General features: G+C 36.5%; 1 protein-coding gene across 1 annotated transcript in view; it reads left to right on the plus strand.

Annotated features, from left to right (window-relative positions):
• Positions 1-24,186, plus strand: part of LOC123869735 — a 74,185-nt gene that overhangs the window by 38,490 nt on the left and 11,509 nt on the right. Inside the window, exons 3-4 of the mRNA XM_045912734.1 lie at positions 21,285-21,397; positions 22,682-22,777. Coding sequence (XP_045768690.1) covers positions 21,285-21,397; positions 22,682-22,777 — 209 coding nt within the window. The remainder of the gene's footprint in view (positions 1-21,284; positions 21,398-22,681; positions 22,778-24,186) is intronic.

Here is a 24,186-nt window from a genome sequence, read left to right on the forward strand (position 1 = left end):
CAAAATTTAAAAAACCCCCGACACAAATACCTCTATAACAAAACTAGAAAAGAGCTGATAACTTTCAAACGGCTGAACCCATTTTCATCGATTATAGGCTAAGAACATTCTCGATCAAGCCACCTTTCAAATAAAAAAAAAACTAAATTAAAATTGGTCCATTCGTTTAGGAGCTACGATGCCACAGACAGATACACAGATATACAGACACACAGATACACACGTCAAACTTATAACACCCCTCTTTTAGGGTTGGGGGTCAAAAATAGGCGTTTATTAGGCTACCTAGCCAAAGTCTAGCCTAGCATAGTCAGATACGTAACATTTGGCTCCTGCAAGTGACGTCGAAGGTTTGACGTATTGTTACAAGTCCCCTGTCGTAAACTACGGTACTAATCATCGTGTCATGTTTACGCCGATTATAGGCAACATACCAGACAAAATATGCTATAAGGCTAAATAAAGTAATTGTGTAGTGCGTACCCATTTGTTCACAGATCCGGTAAGGGTAACTTTATTTTCGCACACCTACTAACACCCTTTGATCAACTTTTCCGTAACTTTACCGGTATTTACTTGTATGTCACGAACGACAGCTCCTTTTTCCTAGTTACCTACTCCCTTAGCGTGTTCGCGAAATATCGGATGTATAAAATAGGTAGTCAACTAACGCGCATATTTCTATATAAAAATTGGCATCTGAACATAAATCCCCTGAGTGCTAAGTCTAAATAAAGATTTTAAGTCTTACAATATTAAAAAGGAACTATTTTTCAAGTAGGATAACATATTTTTATTTAAGGGCAATGCTCACAGACAAACTGAAGTGGCGCCGAGACGGAGCTTTCTCGGTAGGAAAGGCATTCCGAACCATTGGCAGATACATTAAACGAATCAAAAGTACTTAAAAAATACAATTTAATAAAGAAATATTTCTATTTTTTTTCAATTATCAACTTGGCCAGCGATGCGCTAGTCACCAACTGGTTCTCGCCCCTATTACCGTACTAGCCGATGCCCGCGACTTCGCCCGCGTGGATTTAGCTTTTTCGAAATCCCGTGGGAACTCTTTGATTTTCCGGGATAAAAAGTAGCCTATGTGCTAATCCAGGATATTATCTATCTTCATTCCAAATTTCAGCCAAATCCGTCCAGTAATTTTTGCGTGAAGGAGTAACAAACATACACACACACACACACACACACATACAAACTTTCGCCTTTATAATATTAATGTGATTAAGCCTCTAATCATTACGGCGCGCCTGCACCTCTACCCACCGCCACTTACCGTTCTGCAACTCTACTCTACTTGCCGCAACTCGCCATGCCTTGACTTCGCCCACCGTCACTCCGCGCGCACGGTCTGCGGTGGCCCTTACGCTAAGTCAGGGCACATGAGGTCACAGGTACACACTAGCATCCGAGGAAAATGGGCGGTCATTCTTATTTCTTTGACAAACTTAGCCTTCCTATTTCTGTATTGATTTTATTTCAGCGTCCTTATACTTATTATGCTTCCACAAGGTATAGGTACATTAATCTATACATATATAATATTTTGATTTACCTGCCTAGTACCTACTGTTTTTATATTCTGTCTCTATTTCTTTAGATAACCAATATTAATAGTCATTACAAGCAATTCACCTAAACCCTGATAAGGAAATAATTATTGTTAGGTAAAAGTTAAAAATACAGCAAAGATTCACGCTCAAAGAGCCTTATCTTTTATTCACCAAGCGACATTAGGCTCGGTAATTTCCAGAGGACCAACCAAATATTACGGTATTTGCATATCGATCCGTAAACTTCTTTCTCGGATAGGCACATTTTATTTAGCAAACTTTTCCTTAACAAGATTTTATTTCAGCTTCTTAAGTACACGCAAGTTTTTCCTTGGAATTACAAATAACTTGGTTCGTGATATAAATTCTATAAAATTAATGTTATAATCAATAAGGGTAATTTGAAACAGAAAATAATTAAGTATAATATAATTTTTTAATTTTTTCTTCCAGAAGCTCTATTATTTACCGAGGAGCTGCTTGATAAACTAGATCGCCTTCAGAATTTGAGCATCCGTTTTATTTTCGGATTGCGCAAATTCGACCATGTTTCTCAATTTCGAAATAAGTTAAAGTGGCTCCCTATTCGACTTCGCCGGAATACTCATATTCTCACGCTACTCTTTAAGATTTTAAATTCATCCTCCCCCTCTTACTTGCGTGAGCGCTTCAACGAAGCCGCTCCTCGGGTGATGCCAGTGCGTTCGTGTGTCAAGTTAAAGTCACTTGCAGTGCCCCCTTACAACACTATATTTTATGCTAAATCTTTTACGGTACTCGCAACTCGCCTTTGGAACTCACTACCTGACAGTATTTTTAAAAATAACCCTTCCATCAGCACCTTCAAACTTCGTCTGAAACAGCACTATCTTTCCTCTCTGTCATAACATATTGTTAACATATATTTATCGGTATATATTATAAGATATATTTATGACTATAAGTATATATATTTATGTATTAAGTATATATGTTAGGTAATATATATATTAGGTATATATGTTTTTGTAAGTCTATTTTAATATATAAATATGTGTAAGTATATATTATAACATAATATCTACTATATATATATATTTTTTTTTCATGATTACTGTCTATCTTTGCTGTACCTATTCTACTCCATTTACAACCTCTCGCACTGCCAAGGGTCACTGGTAGAGATCTCTTATAGAGATAAGTGCTTCCCTGTCCACTTTTTCTTTCCTTTTATTTATATTGTTACAACTTTCTGGTACAAATAAAATAAATAAATAAATAAATATTTTATCTTCCTGGAAGTATTTGTGTTCATATAGTAGGTACGTGGATCAAAGAGCTGATACTAGATTCTTCGACATAGTTGAAACAACAAGTAATAATTAAAAAATAAAAACACGACTGTTCTGCAATATTGAATTAAAATAACTCAAAATTTAAAAAACCCCTGACACAAAAACCTCTATAAGAAAAGTAGAAAAGAGCTTATATAACTTTCAAACGGCTGAACCGATTTTCTTGGATTATGGCTAAGAACACTCGCGATCAAGCCAAGCCACCTTTCAAACAAAAAAAAAATATTAAAATCGGTTCATTAGTTTAGGAGCTATTATGCCACAGACAGATACACAGATACACACGTCAAACTTATAATACCCTCCTTTTTGGGTCGGGGGTTAATAAACAAAAAGTTTTGAATGGTCAAGTGAATGTACCACTGAAAGGTATGATATTGAGCGTCTTCTGTGTTTGATAAACAAGTAGGTAGATATATCTGCCCACGGCTACAGTCATTATGTCATTTGAAAAGACTTCACGTCCACCTATGTAGGTTTGGAGAAACAGAAAGAATAGTAAATGCAGCGAAACTGGACCTATTTACCTTTCGTCTGTCTACGAAACGGACGTGTTTAGCAAACTATGTTTAAATTGTGTTGGTCGCTTCATCGATTTCTTTACAATTTTATAATCCATACAAATATTATAAATACGAAAGTATGTCTGTCTACTAGCTGTTCACGGCCTAACAGTTGAACCGATTTTGATGAAACTTGGTACAGAGTTAGCTTACATCCCAGGGACGGACATAGGCTTTTTATCCCGGAAAATCAAAGTTTCCTACGAGATTCTTAAAGGCCCATCCTTTAGACCGATTTATATGAAAGGTACTAAGATAGCTTGCGTTCCAAAAATTGACATAGGCAACTTTTCATCCCGGAAAACAAGGAGTTCCCATAAGATTTAAAAAAAACTTAAATCCATGCGGACGAAGTCGCGGGCATCATTTAGTCTGACAAATATTTTTTCTGACATAATGTCATCAACTACACACACAAGTAATGCGCGAAAGGCATTGCAATGCGCGCCGGGTTTTAGATAGTATTCCATATTTCGTACAAAAAGTAAAATAACGAATTGGAAACTTTCAGATAATATTTCTTTGAGGAGAAATAAAATTAAGGCTTGACAAATTACCCTTCAGACCACAAAGAAAGAGTGTCTCGGAAATTATGCGTTCATTTTACTAGGAAGCACTCTCTCAATTAGTAGTAAACTTTTTTTAACAAAAAAACGAGGACACTTTGAGGGAGGTAAAATAATTTTTCTTGAACGCTTTTATCTATAGTAATTCTGCATAGCAACACTGGGTTGGCTAGCCAGAGGAAAATTTTCGACAAGGATTAACGTAATGGATTGATGAAATATGACGATGGCTTGAGAGCTATGCCTGAGCTGAGTCAGTTGGGCAAAAGATCAATAACAATAATTTATGTTCACTTTGATATCAGCTGTCTATACTTAAACAAGTAACAAACACACATTTTACAGGCTTTTCTAATTGGTAAGGATATCATTCAAGAATTAGGTACATATAAGTTCACTTCGACTGTAGATAACAAACAACATGGGGTTATTCAAGTGCGGACCAAAAAATTACTGAAAGGCCGGCAACGCATCGGCGGTTCTTCTGGAGCTACAAAAAAGTTCATGGGTAATCACTTAACATCGGGTGACACGCCTGCTCGTTTGCTAGCTATTTTTATTTAAAAAGTTTTTTGATATTCTGATGAAAATATGACAAATTGTTATAAAGCCAGCCAAGTGCAAGGGTCGTAAGGTTAACGAGACGTGTATGAACATACCTACATATACGTATAGGTAACATAACCATAAAGGGTTCTGTAATATGCTCGTTCCGTTGTAGCCTCTTCAGTATAACTTTTCCGGTTAACCCATTTGTTGCTAGCTTTATAGATTATACTAGATGCTGCCCATGACTTTGCCCACTTAGATTTAGGTTTTTTAATCAAATTCGTCTAAATGGGTAACCCGCATCAGCCTTTGAAAATCCCGTGGGAAATATTCGATTTTCTGGGATAGAAAGCCCATTACCATCATCATTACCAACCAATATAGTACGTCCACTCCTGGAAATAAGTCTCTTAAATCTTGTAGGGACTTCCACTTGTCACTGTGCCATCCAGAATCCGAATCGAATCCAGCGGCTCCATGCGACTTATTTGCTGTCATCTGTCAACCTAGAGGGGAGTCTTTCAAAGGCTTTCCTTTATGAGGTCGCCATAAAAAAGCTTATATCCGTCAAATATTCCTTTAATTCCATCAAAATAGGTTCAACAGGTGGACAGTGAAAAAGTAACAGATAGACAGACAGACAGACAGACTTTCGCATTTACAATAATATATTTGCAGAACAAATGCAGCGGACGTGCAATTCAATGTCTGTAAGAAAAGGGATGGGAAAAATACGCGTGATTCATTTTCCGACCGGCCATTTACAGCACCGGGCGGCGGAGATGGAGAAAATTCCTATTGGACCTGGAATATAAAATATAATACCTATAGAACGTTTGGAAAAGTTTTGCGATAAGATTGCTAATTGGATGGCATTCGGAGACATCTGTTTTCCGGCTTTGCTCAAATGTTGAATGGGTTTTAAACTTTGAAACAATTATTGTAATACAGTGTTTACTGTTTGTCGGAGAAGGTTCCTGTGAAGTTGGGAGTGTCAGCTTGTCTTTAATATTAGCTGAGGTAAACGACTTTTGTATTCTACTGTACCTACTTATGTATGTATGTATGTATGTTTTAAAAATAATAATTGCATACTTTAGGAAGATATTAAAATATGATGCATTAATTTATTGTTTTTATGTACTAAATTACCTATATCATGCATAAATAAATATAAGTACATTGATTGTGAACTCCAAACGTGTTGAAGCAAAAAAATATTTCGCAGAGACGACTTGATTAAAAATTTATTACTTTGCCCGCGTATGTTGAAATTGGTTGGGCATAAAAGAAATTGACGTTACCGTCGCATACGGCTTAACAGGGCCCTCTCCGTCACTCGCTTCATACAATCGCAGTTCCAATTTCATTTGAATATTAAGCAACCAAAGTCCATGAAATTTTGCAGACATATTCTAGAATTTAATATCTGTGCCTGTGGTGTTTTAGATTTTTCTAAAAATATGTAGTTTTAAAATTAGAGTGGCTCAATTTGTATGTGCATTTTTAAGGCCGCGTAACTTTGAAACCGAATATTTTAACGGAAATCAGGAAAACCACAGGCATAGATATTAGTTCCTGGAACATTTCTACAAAATTTCCTTTGAGTATGATTGGTTAGTATTCCAATGAGAGACGAACTACGTTTGTATGGAGCGAGTGACGAAGAGACCTCTCTTAAGCTGGGTAATCGTGGTAGAAATCCTTTTGGCGGTGTTCCCACTGGATTTCAAGTTCAATTCAAGCGGCGGATCAATAAATTCTTGAAAAGTTCCTCTGTTGCTGAAAATAATCGTTTGCTTGCTATCCTTGCTATTTATATAAAAAAGCTCACACAGCCGCTAAATCAATAAAAAGCCGATAAAATATTAGGCAAGTAGGCAAGTGTCACTTGTCTGTATTGCCACAGTACATATTAAAACTAATTAACTAAAACTTTAAGGCCTCATTCGCACGAGAGCTTTTTAAAGGTCCGTTAAAAAAGCCTTCAAATAGAACAAGATGCATTCCCAGGTATCTGTTCACAAGTTAACGCTTTTTTAACGCTCGTGCGAATTAGGGCTTAGTTCATCATTTGCTTTGGTCTAATTACACTGTTCTTCACTGTGTTTATTATCTACTTTGTTGTATAAGTTCTGTTTACCAAAATCCCACAGTTAACTAGTTTACCTTACTCATCGTTTCATAAATAATATCTAACCGGATAAACTCACAAAGTGTAAAGCTGAGTGTCCACTAGAGATGACAGTTCAAATGGGCATCTCAAGTTGCCTCAATCTGAGGCACGCCGTACCATGAAATATTATTATTTTACTCAGCTATACTATGGCTTGAGTAAAATTTTGTAAATACATCATTGTAGGTATATATCTATATTATTATTCGGTTTAGGCTTATTAAAGCTCTTATCAAAGCCAAAAAATAAAATGAATCAATAATGACAATATCACAATTATTATAATTTACATTTTTTTGTAAACTAGATCCTACGCTATACTAGGTAGGTAGGTATAGTGTAGAATCTAGTTTACATAAAAATGTAAATTATAATAATTGTGATATTGTCATTATAATTGTCAGTTATACCGAAATCGTGCGTGGAGACCGTCGAGCAGATTATACGAGTTCCAATTTGAACAGCCTCAATTTGCTTCAACTTGAGACTACTCTGCTTGAGGCTGTATTTTATACCAATGTGCACGACGCTTTACTACTTTACGCCACTTGTACTTGTATCGAGTTAACGCTGTATTCATTAATCAAAAACATGTGAACTTGTGCGTGAACTTTGTGTATATGAGAAAAGTTTCCGTCATAAACGTTCAATGATTAATGGGTAATTAAACCGTGTTTCCGTTACCTACCATTTCATATACAGTGTGATTTTATTTCAGTACTGAAATGTAGCATACTTAGTTTGTATTTCCTTCCAGTTCAATTTTCAATTGGACGTGTTTTGGTAGAAAAATTAAATATAGTTTTATGAGTGCAACTCTTGTGTACCTTAAGATTTCTTTAGACAACTTTTACAAGTTAAACATATAAGTATAAATAAATGTGTAAAGTAAATATCAATAATAATAGTGATCGCATAAAGATATCATATCTTGAGGGCAGAGAACCTAAGTAGATATTAGTTACTTCGTAATTAGTAAGAGGTCCCTGGTGCGTAAAACGCAACGCCATCTACAACCACAGTTAGCGCAGGTCAGTAAGCATATCTTGCGTTTGATAGCACACTATCTTCGCACACAAATCACTACCTAGTATTAAATCTAGAGAGATAGGTTAGATTTTTTTTTTTAACTCAGATACAAGTTAGCCCTTCACTGCAATCTCACCTGGTGGTAAGTGATGATGCAGTCTAAGGATGGAAGTGGGCTAAACTGGAAGGGTATGGCAGTTTTAATTAAAACCGTACCCCTGATTGGTTTCTACAAGGCATCGTACTGGAGCGCTAAATTGCTTGGCGGCACGTTTTTGCCGATTGTGTGGCAACTAGCCACGGCCGAAGCCGACCCTCAGTAGGTATCAATATATTCAATAATATTCGTTGTCCCAAGTGTATGTATGTACTAGTGGCTCCTCGTGCACCAGCAGCTCTTTTAGCTCGGTCTTCACAAGCGATCGCCTTAAACCCTCATTCTCTAATTGCAAAGCCATTAGCCAAAAATAATAAGAATTCCCGGAATGGTTTCATTATAGCGGCTGAAACAAGACAAAACAAATTAAATTAAGTGCCTCATTCATTGTTACTCTCCCTAGGCGGGAAGTTAATTATGTCCAAAAAAAATCCTTTCAAAGTTTTAATGCAAAAACTTAAAGATGATAAATTTTATTTGCTTTTTGATTTTCCACTAGGTAATAGATGAAATATTTAAAAATATACTATAACTATTTCAAAGCAAAACCTCAGCTATCTCATAAAAAATCTCATATGAATATCTCATAAAAATTCCACTAGTGATTCATTTAAAAATACTTACCTATCCTGGCAGACTGACTGACTAACTTAGGTACTATCTGTGTATCAACGCACAGTCTAAACTACTAGGATTAGAAACATGAAGTTTTGACTGTACGTTTCTTTCATGGCGTTTGCATTCATTAAGACAGAAGTTTTGGTTTTTGTATGGTATTTTGCATGGAAGTCCGTCAGTTTTCAAGTTATATCCAAGAAAACTAGTATTAGGGCATTCTATTAAAATGTGAATAATCACGTGTTTCAGAACTTTTTAAAATTCCATCCGAACGAAGCCGGAGTGCATCAGCTAGTAATCCTAATCCAGTAATAATAGTTATTATAAATGCGAAAGTGTATCTGTCTGGTAGTCTGTCGGTCAGTCTGTCTGTCTGTCTGTCTGCTAGGTTTTTACGGCCCAACAGTTTAACCGATTTTAACGTACAGAGATAGCTTACATCCCGGGACGGACATAGGCTAATTTTTTTTTTCGGGAAAAGCAAAGACTTCGTATGGGATTTTTAAAAACCCCAATCGACGCGTATGAAGTTGCAGACATCATCTAGTTTCATATATTTATAAAATAATTTTCAAACACTAGCACCGTTACTGACCAAATGAATAATTTCAAATTAACCGTCTCTGATAATATTTGACTGATCATCACAAAGATTATTATCAAAGCGGAAAGGAATGGACGCAAAAGCAGACGTACAGGAACAACCAGCGACAAATATAGGCGCATATATATCATGTCTTCCTTGGATAGTCCATTAAGGAAGGAAACGCGTCACTATTCATGTCGGATTAAGCTGGCTGAGCTGGCACTATCGTCGCTCACTCCAGGCAAGGAGTTTAAACTTACGAGTAGGTACCTTTGTTATTCCTTCGTGTTAAAGCTCATTTCGTACTTACTCTTTAATAAAGGATCAAAATTTTCCCAAGTTTATTTTGACAAAAGGTCCACATCATTGTGCCTAAAAATGTGAAATTTCAATGAATTTAATATAAAAAACCTTATAAATTTGGTTATAAATGTTGTAGCTACCTATGAATTAAAAAACGGGCCAAGTGCGAGTCAGACTCGCGCACTGAGGATTCCGTACTCGGGTATTTTTCCAACATTTTGCACAATAAATCAAAAAACTATTGCACATAAAAAATTTGTTCAGATTCCAGATTTATTCCTGTACTTGTGCTATAAGACCTACCTACCCGCCATATTTCATGATTCTAGGTCAACGGGAAGTACGTTATAGGTTTCTTGATAGACACGACGGACGGACGGACGGACAGACAGACAACAACGTGATCCTATAAGGGTTCCGTTTTTCCTTTTCAGGTACGGAACCCTAAAAAAGGTTTTATTGGAAGTCAACCTGACGGTCAGAAAGATGTAACATGAATTTTAATCAAAAATTCCATGTAAAGACACGAAGGTAAAGGCTTAAAATCAACAATTTTTGCTTAGAAAGGATGAAGTAAGTTATGACGAAGCCAAAAGCTATTTAAACAGTGAAAAAAGTAAAGCAAGTTGAATTAACAGAAAGGTAAAGAAATGTTGACTCAAAAAGAAGCTTTAAAAAGTTCTACATCAGCCAAAGGTTCCCACCGAATTATTTACTCAGCCAACTTTGTCAGTTGACAAGTACATAAAGTTGTTTCGAGATTAATTCGAAAAGTTAATCCGAAGATCTCGTTAAACTTCGTACTTAATTTAAACATCGAAATACCTACTGCACATGGCTTCGCTTGGAAAACATACGATATGAGATGCTACGACGGCCGAAGACGTAGCTCAACCACAATAGTAATCAATATACCACAGGGTAAGATTTTTCCGGCTCCTTTTTCATGTACTGGAGATCCTCTGAAAAATAATAATTAATAAAATTAAATTTCAAATTCAATATTCGGTTTTGAGCTTGGTTTGAGTCAATGTTCTACACCAAATATCAAAATTTCAGTTTTGCAACTCATTTCGTCTACGAGCTAGAGACCTGTGACATGCGGACAGACAGACAAACAGACAGAAAACAGACGGACACTAATTATAGAGCTCCATTTTAACCTTTGGGTAACGGAACCCTAAAATAGGTAAGGCAAGTTGGATCGCGACTTGCAAAAAATAGCAACTTTGACCTCATAATGATTTATGAATGAGTTCTCTCTCGAAAGGGTAGGCACCTAGCTACCTACATAATTTTTTTAGTGAGGTTTCCTTACTATATAACTATACGTACCTATCTACCTACCTAAAACGGGATATATCCTAAAGGTTTTCATGACAGCCACGACAGACGAACAAACAGGCAACAAAGTGATCCTATATAAGGGTTCGTTTTTTCTTTTTGATCCTTAAAAATAATGTCATCACTGATCATAAGCAATTTCGTTTATCTAGGTCCTCGAGATATCGATCGAGTTATCTATAAGGGTTCCGTTTTTCCTTTTCAGGTACGGAACCCTAAAAAAGGTTTTATTGGAAGTCAACCTGACGGTCAGAAAGATGTAACATGAATTTTAATCAAAAATTCCATGTAAAGACACGAAGGTAAAGGCTTAAAATCAACAATTTTTGCTTAGAACGGATGAAGTAAGTTATGACGAAGCCAAAAGCTATTTAAACAGTGAAAAAAGTAAAGCAAGTTGAATTAACAGAAAGGTAAAGAAATGTTGACTCAAAAAGAAGCTTTAAAAAGTTCTACATCAGCCAAAGGTTCCCACCGAATTATTTACTCAGCCAACTTTGTCAGTTGACAAGTACATAAAGTTGTTTCGAGATTAATTCGAAAAGTTAATCCGAAGATCTCGTTAAACTTCGTACTTAATTTAAACATTGAAATACCTACTGCATATGGCTTCGCTTGGAAAACATACGATATGAGATGCTACGACGGCTGAAGACGTAGCTACCACAATAGTAATCAATATACCACAGGGTAAGATTTTTTTTCGGCTCCTTTTTCATGTACTGGAGATCTAAGGATCTCCAGTATATGGAGGATTTAAGTTTCAAATTCAATATTCGGTTTTGAGCTTGGTTTGAGTCAATGTTCTACACCAAATATCAAAATTTCAGTTTTGCAACTCATTTCGTCTACGAGCTAGAGACCTGTGACATGCGGACAGACAGACAAACAGACAGAAAACAGACGGACACTAATTATAGAGCTCCATTTTAACCTTTGGGTAACGGAACCCTAAAATAGGTAAGGCAAGTTGGATCGCGACTTGCAAAAAATAGCAACTTTGACCTCATAATGATTTATGAATGAGTTCTCTCTCGAAAGGGTAGGCACCTAGCTACCTACATAATTTTTTTAGTGAGGTTTCCTTACTATATAACTATACGTACCTATCTACCTACCTAAAACGGGATATATCCTAAAGGTTTTCATGACAGCCACGACAGACGAACAAACAGGCAACAAAGTGATCCTATATAAGGGTTCGTTTTTTCTTTTTGATCCTTAAAAATAATGTCATCACTGATCATAAGCAATTTCGTTTATCTAGGTCCTCGAGATATCGACGCAAGGAATTCCAAATTGTATAAAATAATGGCATGTACCTACTTCTCGTAATTTGAAAGTCAAGTAAGTACTTACATCAGAATGAATAAAAGACATAGGAGCGCTCTGAACCAATATCCGCTTTGGTAAGACAGAAATCTATCGCGCTGGAAGCAAGGAAGCTGTCGACCTCATTTGTATGCAATCTGTTAAGGCACTCGACTTATTTCCTTTGAGCACATGTTGCTTGTATAATATCTTATGCGCCACCTTATTAATAAGAATCATATAAATGCCCAGAAGTTGTATCGTATTTTTCGTTATCTGGGTACTTGTGTGATTTAGATTAAGGTTGACGAGATTAAGGATTAAGGGTCAGAAATGTTTTAAACGAATTTTCAAAAGAAGGGTTTTAAATACTGTTTAAAATTAAAGAGGCATTTTAAATAAACATGTATTTTGATAATTCTGTATTTAACAGAACGGTTTATGATAAAAAAACCAAACCTGGTGAAAGAACGATGGATATTAATCAGAAATTAAAAAAAACATTAATAGTAAGTACTTACGAAACAGGTATTATCCCAAATCCATGAGGCACTGATAAAACGTCTAGTTTCACGTTAAATAAATAATAATATTATGGTTTTAACCGAGCTTTCGTGTCGAATTTCAATCTATTTCTCTTAAATTAATGAAATAATGAATACCTAGTACTAATGAAGCTTTTAGTGAAAATTGGCACCACATGTCTCTATCATCCCGTCGTCTTTCGACCATTACATCGACTATTTTCAAAAAATCTCCAACTCCGACATAAAAAATAGTTTATTTCAATGGCAAAAGAGTGGTGCTATTTATTGACCATTTATCTCTGTGTCTGTTTGTATGACCGCTTGCTGACATACTCTTGGTAATAGGTAAGTATCTAAATATATAAAAGAAAAAGCTGTCTGACTGACTGATTTATCAACGCACAGCTCAAATTACTGGACGGGTTGGGCTGAAATTTGGAATGCAGATAGTTATTATGATGTGAAAACATCCGCTAAGAAGGGATTTTTGAAAACTCAACCCCTAAGGGTGTAAAATAGGGGTTTGAAATTTGTGTAGTCGATGCGGACGATGTCACGAGTATAAGCTAGGTATCTAGTAAAGAAACCCTGTACTAATAAAGGATTTCCAGAAATTCCGTAGCCAAGGTGGGTTAACTATGTAGTTGCAGTATAAACGCACGCAACGCATAGCGTTATCATACCAATTTTCTGCATAGCATGAGTAATTTATCACATCAAGTTGGCTAGCGAAGCGTTAGATATTATACGTTAGCGAAAGTAGGTCATGACACTTTCATAGGGTTAACAGACTGTTCCTTAAGGTTATTAGACTACTTTGCCTAGAGCTTAATCTGAAAGTTTAAAATACAAAGTATGGCCTGTCTATAATAACGCGACAAACAAATCAGAAAAGTTATCGTGTTCCATTAATTGGGTTAACTTGATATTTTGTGATAATAAATTACCACAGAATACTTAATAGTACCTACAGGATATTAGTAGGTAGGTACTACTAGGGGTACCTGCTACAAATACTGACTACTGGGTAATGAGGGCAGTATTAGGTATACACCAATAGCACTGTACTGCATACCTAATACTGCCCTCATTACCCAGTAGTCAGTATTACCTTACCTATCATGAAGTTGAATCAACTCCGCAAATTCGATTTTTAACCCCCGACCCAAAAAGAGGGGTGTTATAAGTTTGACGTATGTATCTGTGTATCTGGTGTATCTGTGTACCTGTCTGTGGCATCGTAGCTCTTAAACTAATCAACCGATTTTAATTTAGTTTTTTTTTGTTTGAAAGGTGGCTTGATCGAGAGTGTTCTTAGCTACAATTCAAGAAAATCGGTTCAGCCGTTTGAAAGTTATCAGCTCTTTTCTAGTTACTGTAACCTTCACTTGTCGGGGGTGTTATAAATTTTTAATTTGTAATTGATCAGTATCCCAGATACAGAAAAAGGCGCGGTCGTTAATCTTTTTTTTTTAATTTTATTTATTATAATATGCACTAACACGAATTACTTAACATTCTTTTACATCGCCAAACGGCACAGCAGTTTGTTGGCGAGTTAGCGCTCAAAAGATTACATCGTGCCCTTATTCTATCTTCAGCTGGAAAGGTTTAATTTTTTTTTTTAATACAACACCTTGGAACTAAGATAGCAATTGTATTTGGCAAAAGGTTGTAGCGCTTGTGAACAGCATATCCACCACCACCAACACCTTATTACCTGCAGCGCTTTTTACTTTAAGTAAATTGGAGTTTCTTAAACATTTTTTGAACAGTAGGTTTTGAGAAATTTCTTCAACATTTTTTGAACACAAAAATTTCCATGGGGCTACCTACGCTGTTGATTATTCCACTATATAGTTAGAAAAAATATTTAAATACATCAGTAACAACATAATTATTTTTATAATAGCAAATATAAACCTACAATATGACACTTAGTACGAAGTGTTTCTTTTTCCCACAGTCAAAACACTTTTAGAGAGGCTGTTTTGCTAAGTGACCTCTTACTATCCTGCTTTTTGTTAAATAAACAGTTAGTTTTTCGGTAAGTTTATCAAGTATCTCGTAACTTGCAACTTTGATCTTAGTATTTTGCGTTTTATTATGTCATCCCATCGTTTAAAAGGGACGCGAATGTAACAAACTAAAAAAACTGTGTTTATTTTTTTAAGGTGTCACTGGAGAAACTAAAAACATTATGAATGATAAAAAACAGTTAAAAATAGTTGAAGTTTCTAAAAGTTTACAAAGCTTTTTTTACTGTCTGAAAGGCTTGCGCTTGGTGACAATCAAGTTTTATAATGACTCCAATCTTATTTGGTGTTGCCTATTATAAACAGTTATTTGTACTCGTACGAACAATAAAAATGAGCTACTATTGACATAAACACGGAGGTGATCGGATCGATGAGCTTGTGATAGCAAAATAACTCAGCGTGAAAATAGCTCGGAGTAGTGCATCAATCTATTTACACCTGACTATTCCAGGCTGACTGATTGACTCATCTATCAACATTTAGAGCTTTTACCTTTTACTTATCTAGTTGAAAAGTCACTTTGTGGTGTTGCCCAATAAAGTTATTAAGGGTTGTATTTACACAGTCGGGCTATTAGGAACCATTTGAAGTGAAAAAATTATATTGACTTAATAGTGGGCTATCAATCTTCTAAGTGATCTATCGACACAGCTCAAACTACTGGATGGATCGGGCTGAAGGATTTTTGAAAATTCAACCCCTAAAGGGGTTAAATAGGGGTTCGAAATTTGTTTAGTCCACGCGACCAATTAGGATGAAAATTCACTCTATAAACGTATACCTAGATCTCACAAAGAAGGAGTTTCGGGAAACTCTAGCGGGATTTTCATAAAAACTAAACTTGCGTGGGAACAAGATAAGGTTCAAAACTGAAACTCACCGATACTCTTCTTTATATAAACTGAAATATATTACAGTATGTAATATTATGGTAGACATATTTTTATGTTAGTATGTATGAACTCAGATTTTTAACCCACGACCCAAAAGTAGGGTGTAAGTTTGGCGTGTGTATCTGTCTGTGGCATCGTAGTCCTAAACTAATGAACCGATTTTAATTTTGTTTCTTTGTTTGAAAGGTGGCTTGATCGAGAGTGTTCCAGCTTAGCTATAATCCAAGAAAATCGGTTCAGCCGTTTGAAAGTTATCAGCTCTTTTCTAGTTACTGTAACCTTCACTTGTCGGGGTTGTTATAACTAGTTAAGTATATTTTAATTTATGTTTAAACCGCTCAATATTCGGTATTTCTGTATAAAAAGGCACTAACATGTTGTTTACTCAAAGGAAAGTAGTTGAATAGGTGAGCTGATAGAATGCAAATGAGGTCGCCGGCTTCCTAGCTCTAGCACGCTCCGAGTGCGATAAGAGGCGGCCTTACAAAACGAATATTGGTTCGAGACGACCCAATGTCTTTTCTTATGTACCTCTTTTATGTACCTACATAGCAAACGTCTGATTTCGAATCACTGTCTAGTATTGCTGTTCTGTTAAACAACTTTCTGTTGAGACTTGTTGCTTTAAATAAAATTGCTATTTTCTGCTTTGCTATTTGAAGATAGAGATTTTCATCTAGTAAGAAATTAATATAAGTACTTAATAACCTTCAAATACTTAAGTCACGGACTCGGAGTACCCACCCATACTCCAGGAGTGCCCAGAGCCTAATTTCCAAGCGCCTATTTTATTTTCATTCCTCTGTCAATAATTCCTGCTTCCAAATACGAAAAATCGATCTTCTCTTCTGCCGAAGTCTATTGACCTGACGCATGGCAATTGATACTTATGATTGCGAGTTGTGGTCATCAAAGTCAAAGTCCATTTATTTAAATTGGGCATTACTGCACATTTTCAGATTGTCAAACAATGATGTACCTATAGTGGTGATAATTAATTACGTTAACTCAAAACTAAAGCTACGAGGGTTTCAAATGCACCCAAGTCTGAGAAGAGCCCACAACAAATTCAGCTGGGTATTCTTTTTTTTCTCCATTATAAAATAACTCGGCCTTTTTGGTCTACCCGAGTTTGAGGTAACCCGAGAAGAAGAGAAGAAGAATGACTCGCATGAATGACGTCATCGTATGTGGGGAAAATAGGCGCAGTTGATTTTCATGCTGTTTAATTACTCTGCGGCATCTAGTTATTACAAATCCGTGGCGTCAAGGCTAAATAATAAAATACAAAGTAAACCCTTATCTAATCTTGTCGCAAGCTTTGTAGTAATTTGTCACGGATTATCAACTTAGTGCTTATCTCCAGTGCTTTGTGGCTAAAGTACTGTGAGGTCTTTGAAACGACGCCTTAGGTAAGGTTTTAATAAAAGCATCCGGGGATTACGCTCTAAAACTTTTATAACTTAAAAAATGTAAGCATAAAGAATTCAGGTGATAAAAATACCTAGAATTTTTCCTTAGGGTGAGGTCGAACGAGGGTTTATCATTTTTAGAGCGTTATTTTTTATTTATTTATGCGTACTTACCTACCAAAATAAATGAAGTACCTATACAGGGAAGCACTTTCTTATTATAATATAAATATTGCTACCTTTCAACGAATCTCGTAAATTAGATAGGTACGCCTAATATTTACTTACATCAATCCGTCTTATTGCGTGAATTAATCTAAATTAAACATTATTGTATGGCTGTTCCCCAGTCGAGTTCACTTTATCTTAAGGCGCAGTTTATTACAGCAGTAACATGGAAATTACTTCATAAAGCAACTACGACGCTCCCAAGGCTGTGTATAAATATTAACTCTGCGTCAACCCTTCTAATAGCTACCCCTTCACGGCGAACATTTACCGTGATGTAAGTAAGACATATCAGTAGGATGCGTTTGTATCATGATGGAACGATTTTTAGGATACCGTATCCGAAGGGTGCCAATGGGGTAACTACTATACTCTATTACTAAGCCTCCGCCTAGCTATCCGTCCGTCCGTTCGTCCGTCTGCCCATCCGTCCGTCCGTCCCATCCGTCCATCCGCCTGTTGGTCAACGGGCTGTACTTTGTGAACCGTAATATGTAGAGAGTTGATATTTTCAAAGAATGTGTATTACTATTGCCGAAATACAAATACCTACTTAAACATTTCCAAATAAGGACTATGGAAATAATTTAAAATAAAAAGTGTTATTTCTTGTACGATAGTACGGAATCCTTCGTGAGCGAGTCCGAATTGTACTTGACCAGTTTTTTTTATTTCATATATAGACTCATATCTACAGTATAATATTATGGATGCAAGTTTATTGGTATCAAATTGACCAGTCAAGCGTTTTGTCATTCAGTTGGATCTGCAAGATGCAGCCAATTGTGGAGCTCGTTTTTCTAGAAAATGTCCACTCACTTTTTTTTTCTTGTACTTTTATGTAGGAGGCGAGGAAAACGAAACTAGACCAACTTTTGCGCATTAATTGATTGTTCTGGTCTGTAAGAATCTGATAATATTTTATAAGTACCTAATTGCGAGTTATTACTGCCCTTTGTATCCAATCCTTAAATTCTTATCTAAGTTACTTAAAAAATACTTAGGGCTATGTTTTAAACCTACCTACATAGCAATATATTATTTATATATAGGATTACCAATAAATCCGCTTAGCTTATTTAGGGTCCGTGATATAACGCTGTATCTCGTAATTTATGGCGACCCTTAAACATTGTAGTCCTGTCCTGTCTCATAATGTAGTAGGTAGGGCACTTTGTGGAATATCCCTCTCTCATGTTAATATAATATCTAATAATAATCGTAATCGCTAAATAGTATCTTAATGTCCTCCTCCCGACCAAAATTTTGGCCACGGTGGCCAATCTCCACAGAGATTAGCCATTTGCGTGGGAGATATTATACATAGGTGCAATCTACGTATATTCCCTCTTATAGCCCCATGGGATGGCAATCTGATATGATTGGAGAGAGATCAGCTAGGTGATTCACTAACTCAGTGTCTAATACTGAATAATAGCCACCGAGGTTCCTTGGTTCTACATTGCTGCCACACTGGGTGATATTTTTTCGTAGAAAACCTTCAATGGATTAAAAGTGAGATCGGTGGCTATCACATTAAGTTAGTGAATCATCCCACAGGTGCAGGTTTGTTGGCTTCACGTGCTCTCCAAGGCATGGGGCTAAAACACAGCCAACTTCCTAACTCTGGGCTAGTATCTACTGAGAATTTCTTAACAGAAATACTTAACAATTTTTGATCCGACTGACTGACCCGGAAATCAAACCCAAGCGCTCTTCATCCGCAGTCGAACATGCTATGGTTAACTAGATCAAAGGGGCAGTGTAAGTAAAAAAAAGGGAAGAAGTGCAAAAAAAAATCCGCGTTGCTTTATGTTATCTACTTATTCGCTTTTAAGTTCTAAGCTTAATAAATTTCTATGCGGTTTTACCATCATTTAGAATATTATGCACAAAGAAAGTTGCGGATTGCGACTTAATTTTTTTATATTACTAATTATAATGTAAATGAACAGAAAAATCCCGACTCCAACACCTAGCCCAAACCTTGAACTTTGAGAACTGTAATGCACAGAGTTTCTCTCTATAATGTATACATAATCTAAGACTAGATTTTCCGAAATTCCCACGGGAGCGAAGCCGCGGGAGGTTACTAGCAGAAAATAATGCGAAAAATTTGTAGAAACAAAATATATTTACCGTGACCAAAATGGTAAAACATTCTGATTTACAATGTATTGTTTAAAGTGCAAATATATGTAAATTGTGCGCAGTAAAATTTTGCTCGCGAACATGTTTTAAATTTTGCTTATTTGAGCTTCGAGCATTCTGAAAGTTAAGCTAAGTACAAACTTTCGCGTACCATGTTTGCTTTTAACCTTTACTGTTAACTTGGAATTACATTTTGTCGTGTAGTTTAAACAACATTCAGCTTTCTGTGAGTTTATTATATCACTTCAATCTGAAGTAACTTTTTAGTCAACCCTTAATGAATTTGTACATTTTTCTGTCTTTACGTTCATTGCATAACGCAGCTGTTCTATTAAAAAAAATAGTCTACAACATCTTAATAATCTATAGTGTAAGTGTAGACCAAAGCTTCTCAATGCCACAAAATTAATATTTCCATTTGACGCATGCCGCATTGGCGCATGTAGTTGCTCTGGCGTAAAAGAACCTTTAGTTCTGCCAGAGATCACACTAATATTATAAAGGCGAAAGTTTGTATGTGTGTGTGTGTGTGTGTGTATGTTTGTTACTCCTTCACGCACGCAAAAACTACTGGACGGATTTGGCTGAAATTCGGAATGGAGATAGATAATATCCTGGATTAGCACATAGGCTACTTTTTATCCCGGAAAACCAAAGAGTTCCCGTGGGATTTCAAAAAACCTAAATCCACGCGGACGAAGTTGCGGGCGTCAGCTAGTAAGTAATAAAAGTAGTAATCACTTATCTCTGGAAAATAATGTCATGCAAACAAAGTTGCAGGCAACTGCTTGTAGAGATTAAAATAACAAGCTATGTTGAACTGGTATATTAATTCAATTTAAACAGCTACTCGTTATTCAGTTGGTAAATTAAACAACAACAGAAATATGATATTTACAATCGTGTAATTCATGAATCAATTATTACAATTTGAATCCTGTGGAAATTATGCATCGTTTCAAAATTCATGATATTATGCAAAATTTGACCCGGAATAGTTAACATTAATAGAGTTAGGTATTTTGATGAACTGCAGACATTAATATACTGTTTTTAATAGGGCTCTCTCCGTCACTTACTCCATACAATGGTAGCCCCAATTTCATTTGAATATTAAGCAACCAAAGTCCATGAAATTTTGCAGACATATTCTAGAAACTAATATCTGTGCCTGTGGTGTTTTTTAGATTTTTCTAAAAATATGTAGTTTTAGAATTACAGGGGCTCTAAGAAGTATGTGAATTTTTAAGACCGCGTAACTTTGAAACCGAATATTTTAACGGAAATCTGGAAAACCACAGGCATAGATATTAAGTTCCCAGAACGTTTCTACAAAATTTCATTGAGTATGATTGGTATTCCAATGAGAGACGAACTACGTTTGTATGGAGCGAGTGACGGAGAGACCCCTCTTAAATCGATATATAAAGACTAATTGCAAGTAAGAAGCAAAAGTATGTACTTTTATAAAGATCTGATATGATGATCATCATCATCATCGTTGTATGCCATCTTCGAAAAGAAGTTTGATGGTCATTACCTGTATATCTGTTAGTCTATCTCCTTTTTACAGCCTATCATAATCCAGGAGAGACGCTGATTCAAATCCTGGCAGTTCCATAATCGTTATAGCATCGAGCACCGTTCCCGCTTCCCTGCATCCTTCAGTGTTAATGATGACAATTATGTTTGAGCAGTTTTTTAGGGTTCCGACACTCAAAAGGAAAAACGGAACCCTTACAATATCACTTTGATGTCTGTCTGTCTGTCTGTCTGTCTATCCGTCCGTCCGTCCGTCCGTCCGTCCGTCCGTCGTGTCTGTCAAGAAGACCTATAGGGTGTAACTTGTAGGGATGCGGTAAAGCTGATTCCGGGAGGGTAACCCGTATCTTAGCAATTAAAAAGTTAATTGACTGTTCTTTTATTCTAGTGGCAAGTATGGAAGCCGTATGGGTGGAGCTGAGAGCGCCGCGTTTCGTCGTTCATGGCCACAGCGCTGTGCTTCGCTGCGACCATAATGTCGACCCGGAAACTTTATACAAGGTAAAATAATCAGCGACAAGTGTGAATTAAAAATTTATAACACCCCCGACAAGTGAAGGTTACAGTAACTAGAAAGGAGCTGATATCTTTCAAACGGCTGAACCGATTTTCTTGGATTATAGCTGAGAACACTCTCGATCAAGCCACTTTTCAAAAAAAAAAAACTTAATTAAAATCAGTTCATTAGTTAAGGTGCTACGTGCCACAGACAGATACACAGATACACACGTCAAACTTATAACACCCCTCTTTTTGGGTCGGGGGTTAAAAACGCATTTTATATTATGTCTTGCTTTAATTGTTGCGCACTCCCTTAGTACTTGGAAGGTCGGGATTATACGTGCGTGTTCGTACGTATTCTCACGAGTTAAAGTACGAAAACGCATCCAAAGTGTGGTCGACCTTGTACCTATTTATTTCTATTGTTTTACTTGCGATCACTAAAACGTTGTTAGGACCAGGGGCGGATTTCCCTATAGACCGATTAGGCCCGTCAACGTTTAAAAACGTTATATACTTTAATTTAATTGTTACAGCTTGTTCAATTTTTCATGTTTTACAGGGTACACTACTCCATGTAAAACATGGTCATCTTCTACAGGCCTAAGGCAGCCAAGGGATGAAATCGGCCCTTGGTCAGGACTCGTTCAATGTGCGGAATTACTCATCTTATTCATAAATGCTTTATTAAAATACACCAGTGCAGTGCACTGAGCTACACATATCAGATAACGGTGCAAATACACTAAGGGTATCCAATGATGTGAGATAAGCGAAACGCGAGCGCAATAGATTGCCTGTCAGATCCAGTTTGTAGCATTCGTGTAGTTTTCTTACCTGTATTCACTATTTAGGTTACAAGTACGTAGTTACTGGTACTTTACCCTTTATTCATTTTTAACCGACTTCGAAAAAGGAGGAGGTTCTCAATTCGTCGGATTTTTTTTTTACTATTCAAGTCTACACTATGTAAGATAAATATTTTACCGTAAGAGTTAAAGTTCATAAGTTTGGATGGAGGGGGTAATCTTTTGAAATAATGATCCGTTGCTAAAAATTCTTTGACTGATAGATAGCTTTAGTTCGCGACAGGTCGATATGGCAATCGAGGTACGAACTATACATTATTCCCGAGTGTTATAAGCTATCAACTATTTCACGCAGACGAAGTCGCAGGCAAAATCCGGTTATCAATATAATTTAGAAGCTTGATAGATCAGTCAGTCAGGAAAAGGCTTTTTCTTTAGATATGTGTTGGTATAATATTGTTATTATTTGTTGCAGGTGGTGTTTTTTAAGAGTGGGCAACGGATCATGCAGCATGTTCAAGGCAGAGATCCGCCATTTGAGCTATACAACTTTACAGGCGCCGACATAAACGTAAGTAAGCTTTTATTACAATATGCACTCACATTTTCTTCTAAGCGTAGAAAAATTATGGCGTATTAGGTACATACAAGTTTTCATATCTGAGTGTTAGGATCTGTAACGATGTAATAGAGCCTCAATAGCTCAACCGGTAAAGGAGTGGACTGAAAACCGAAAGGTCGACGGTTCAAACCCCGCCCATTGCACTATTGTCGTACCTACTCCTAGCATAAGCCTGACGCTTAGTTAGAGAGGAAAGGGAATTATTTGTCATTTAACATGGCTAATATTCTTTAAAAAAAAAAAAACAATAAATAAAAATTAAATGAAATATTTATTTAATGTAAGGACAACTTGTGCTAATTATCAAGTTTTGATTATGTCAAGACTACGAACGTTCGGAAAACTGATTCAATGATCACCAAGACTCAATGATCACCATCGTCAGTAGTAGATCCGTCACTAAACGTCTTGCGAGGCTTTGATTTTACCCGGCAACGCAGTTAGTATAGAGTACTATTTTAGAGTATAGAGCATATGCATAGAGGGTGTAGGTACTGACCTCTACTAATGCAAGTACGCTGGACTTGCATTTGCCCACTTTCTTTTGAAACCACTCGATTTTTGCCATTTTGGTGCTGATAACCGCGGTGAGCATCATGTGAGCGCACTTAGAACTAAATGTTAGGGAAGTGGAGGGGAACACGAATACCGATTTACACAGTGTCAATTTTAATTCTCGGTACAATCGGTGGGGCGCTTCGAATCGTCTTAAAAATGACTGTGATTTTGTATGACATAGCTTTTCCAGCGTACTTTTATAATATGACGTAGATTACTATATCCATTTCAATGGTGTAGGTAGAGTATAAAGGTATAGAGTACAGAGGCCACGCCTCGACGGAGCCGGCGCCTTTGCCTCACTAGGCGCAACCATACCAGTCGTGCTGTCACGTAGAAGCCTAATCTAGGAAAAATACTAAACCAACGCTGAGGTTTAAATATGATCATAGAAGCCTCTTAGATGCTGGCCCGAGATTAGGTTTCACTACCTATACAAGTTTGTTAGGCGTCCATTAGACGATAGATTTTGTGTCAGTCAATTCCCTCAATCATGACTAATGACTTGATGGAGCAGAGAACTATTTAGATATTTTGCCATACAAACAATTATCTTTGCATTAGATATACTTACCTAAGTTTTCCTTAGCTGACCTAAAAGATAAACAAATCGCAGAAACCTCCTCGGAGAAACGCCTCCTAAGCGACACGATTTACCGGCGCTTTAGAATTTGCGGAGTTAGATATTTGACTTGTGCTATGATTTCCTAGTCAGTTTTAATAAAGTCTGATGCGTCTCTTACGCATTTCAGGGAGAAGCTACTTGTTTACCTTTTGATTCAAATAAATATAAATAGATT

This window comes from Maniola jurtina, chromosome 11, assembly GCF_905333055.1.
Source record: "Maniola jurtina chromosome 11, ilManJurt1.1, whole genome shotgun sequence".
NCBI lineage: Eukaryota > Metazoa > Arthropoda > Insecta > Lepidoptera > Nymphalidae > Maniola > Maniola jurtina.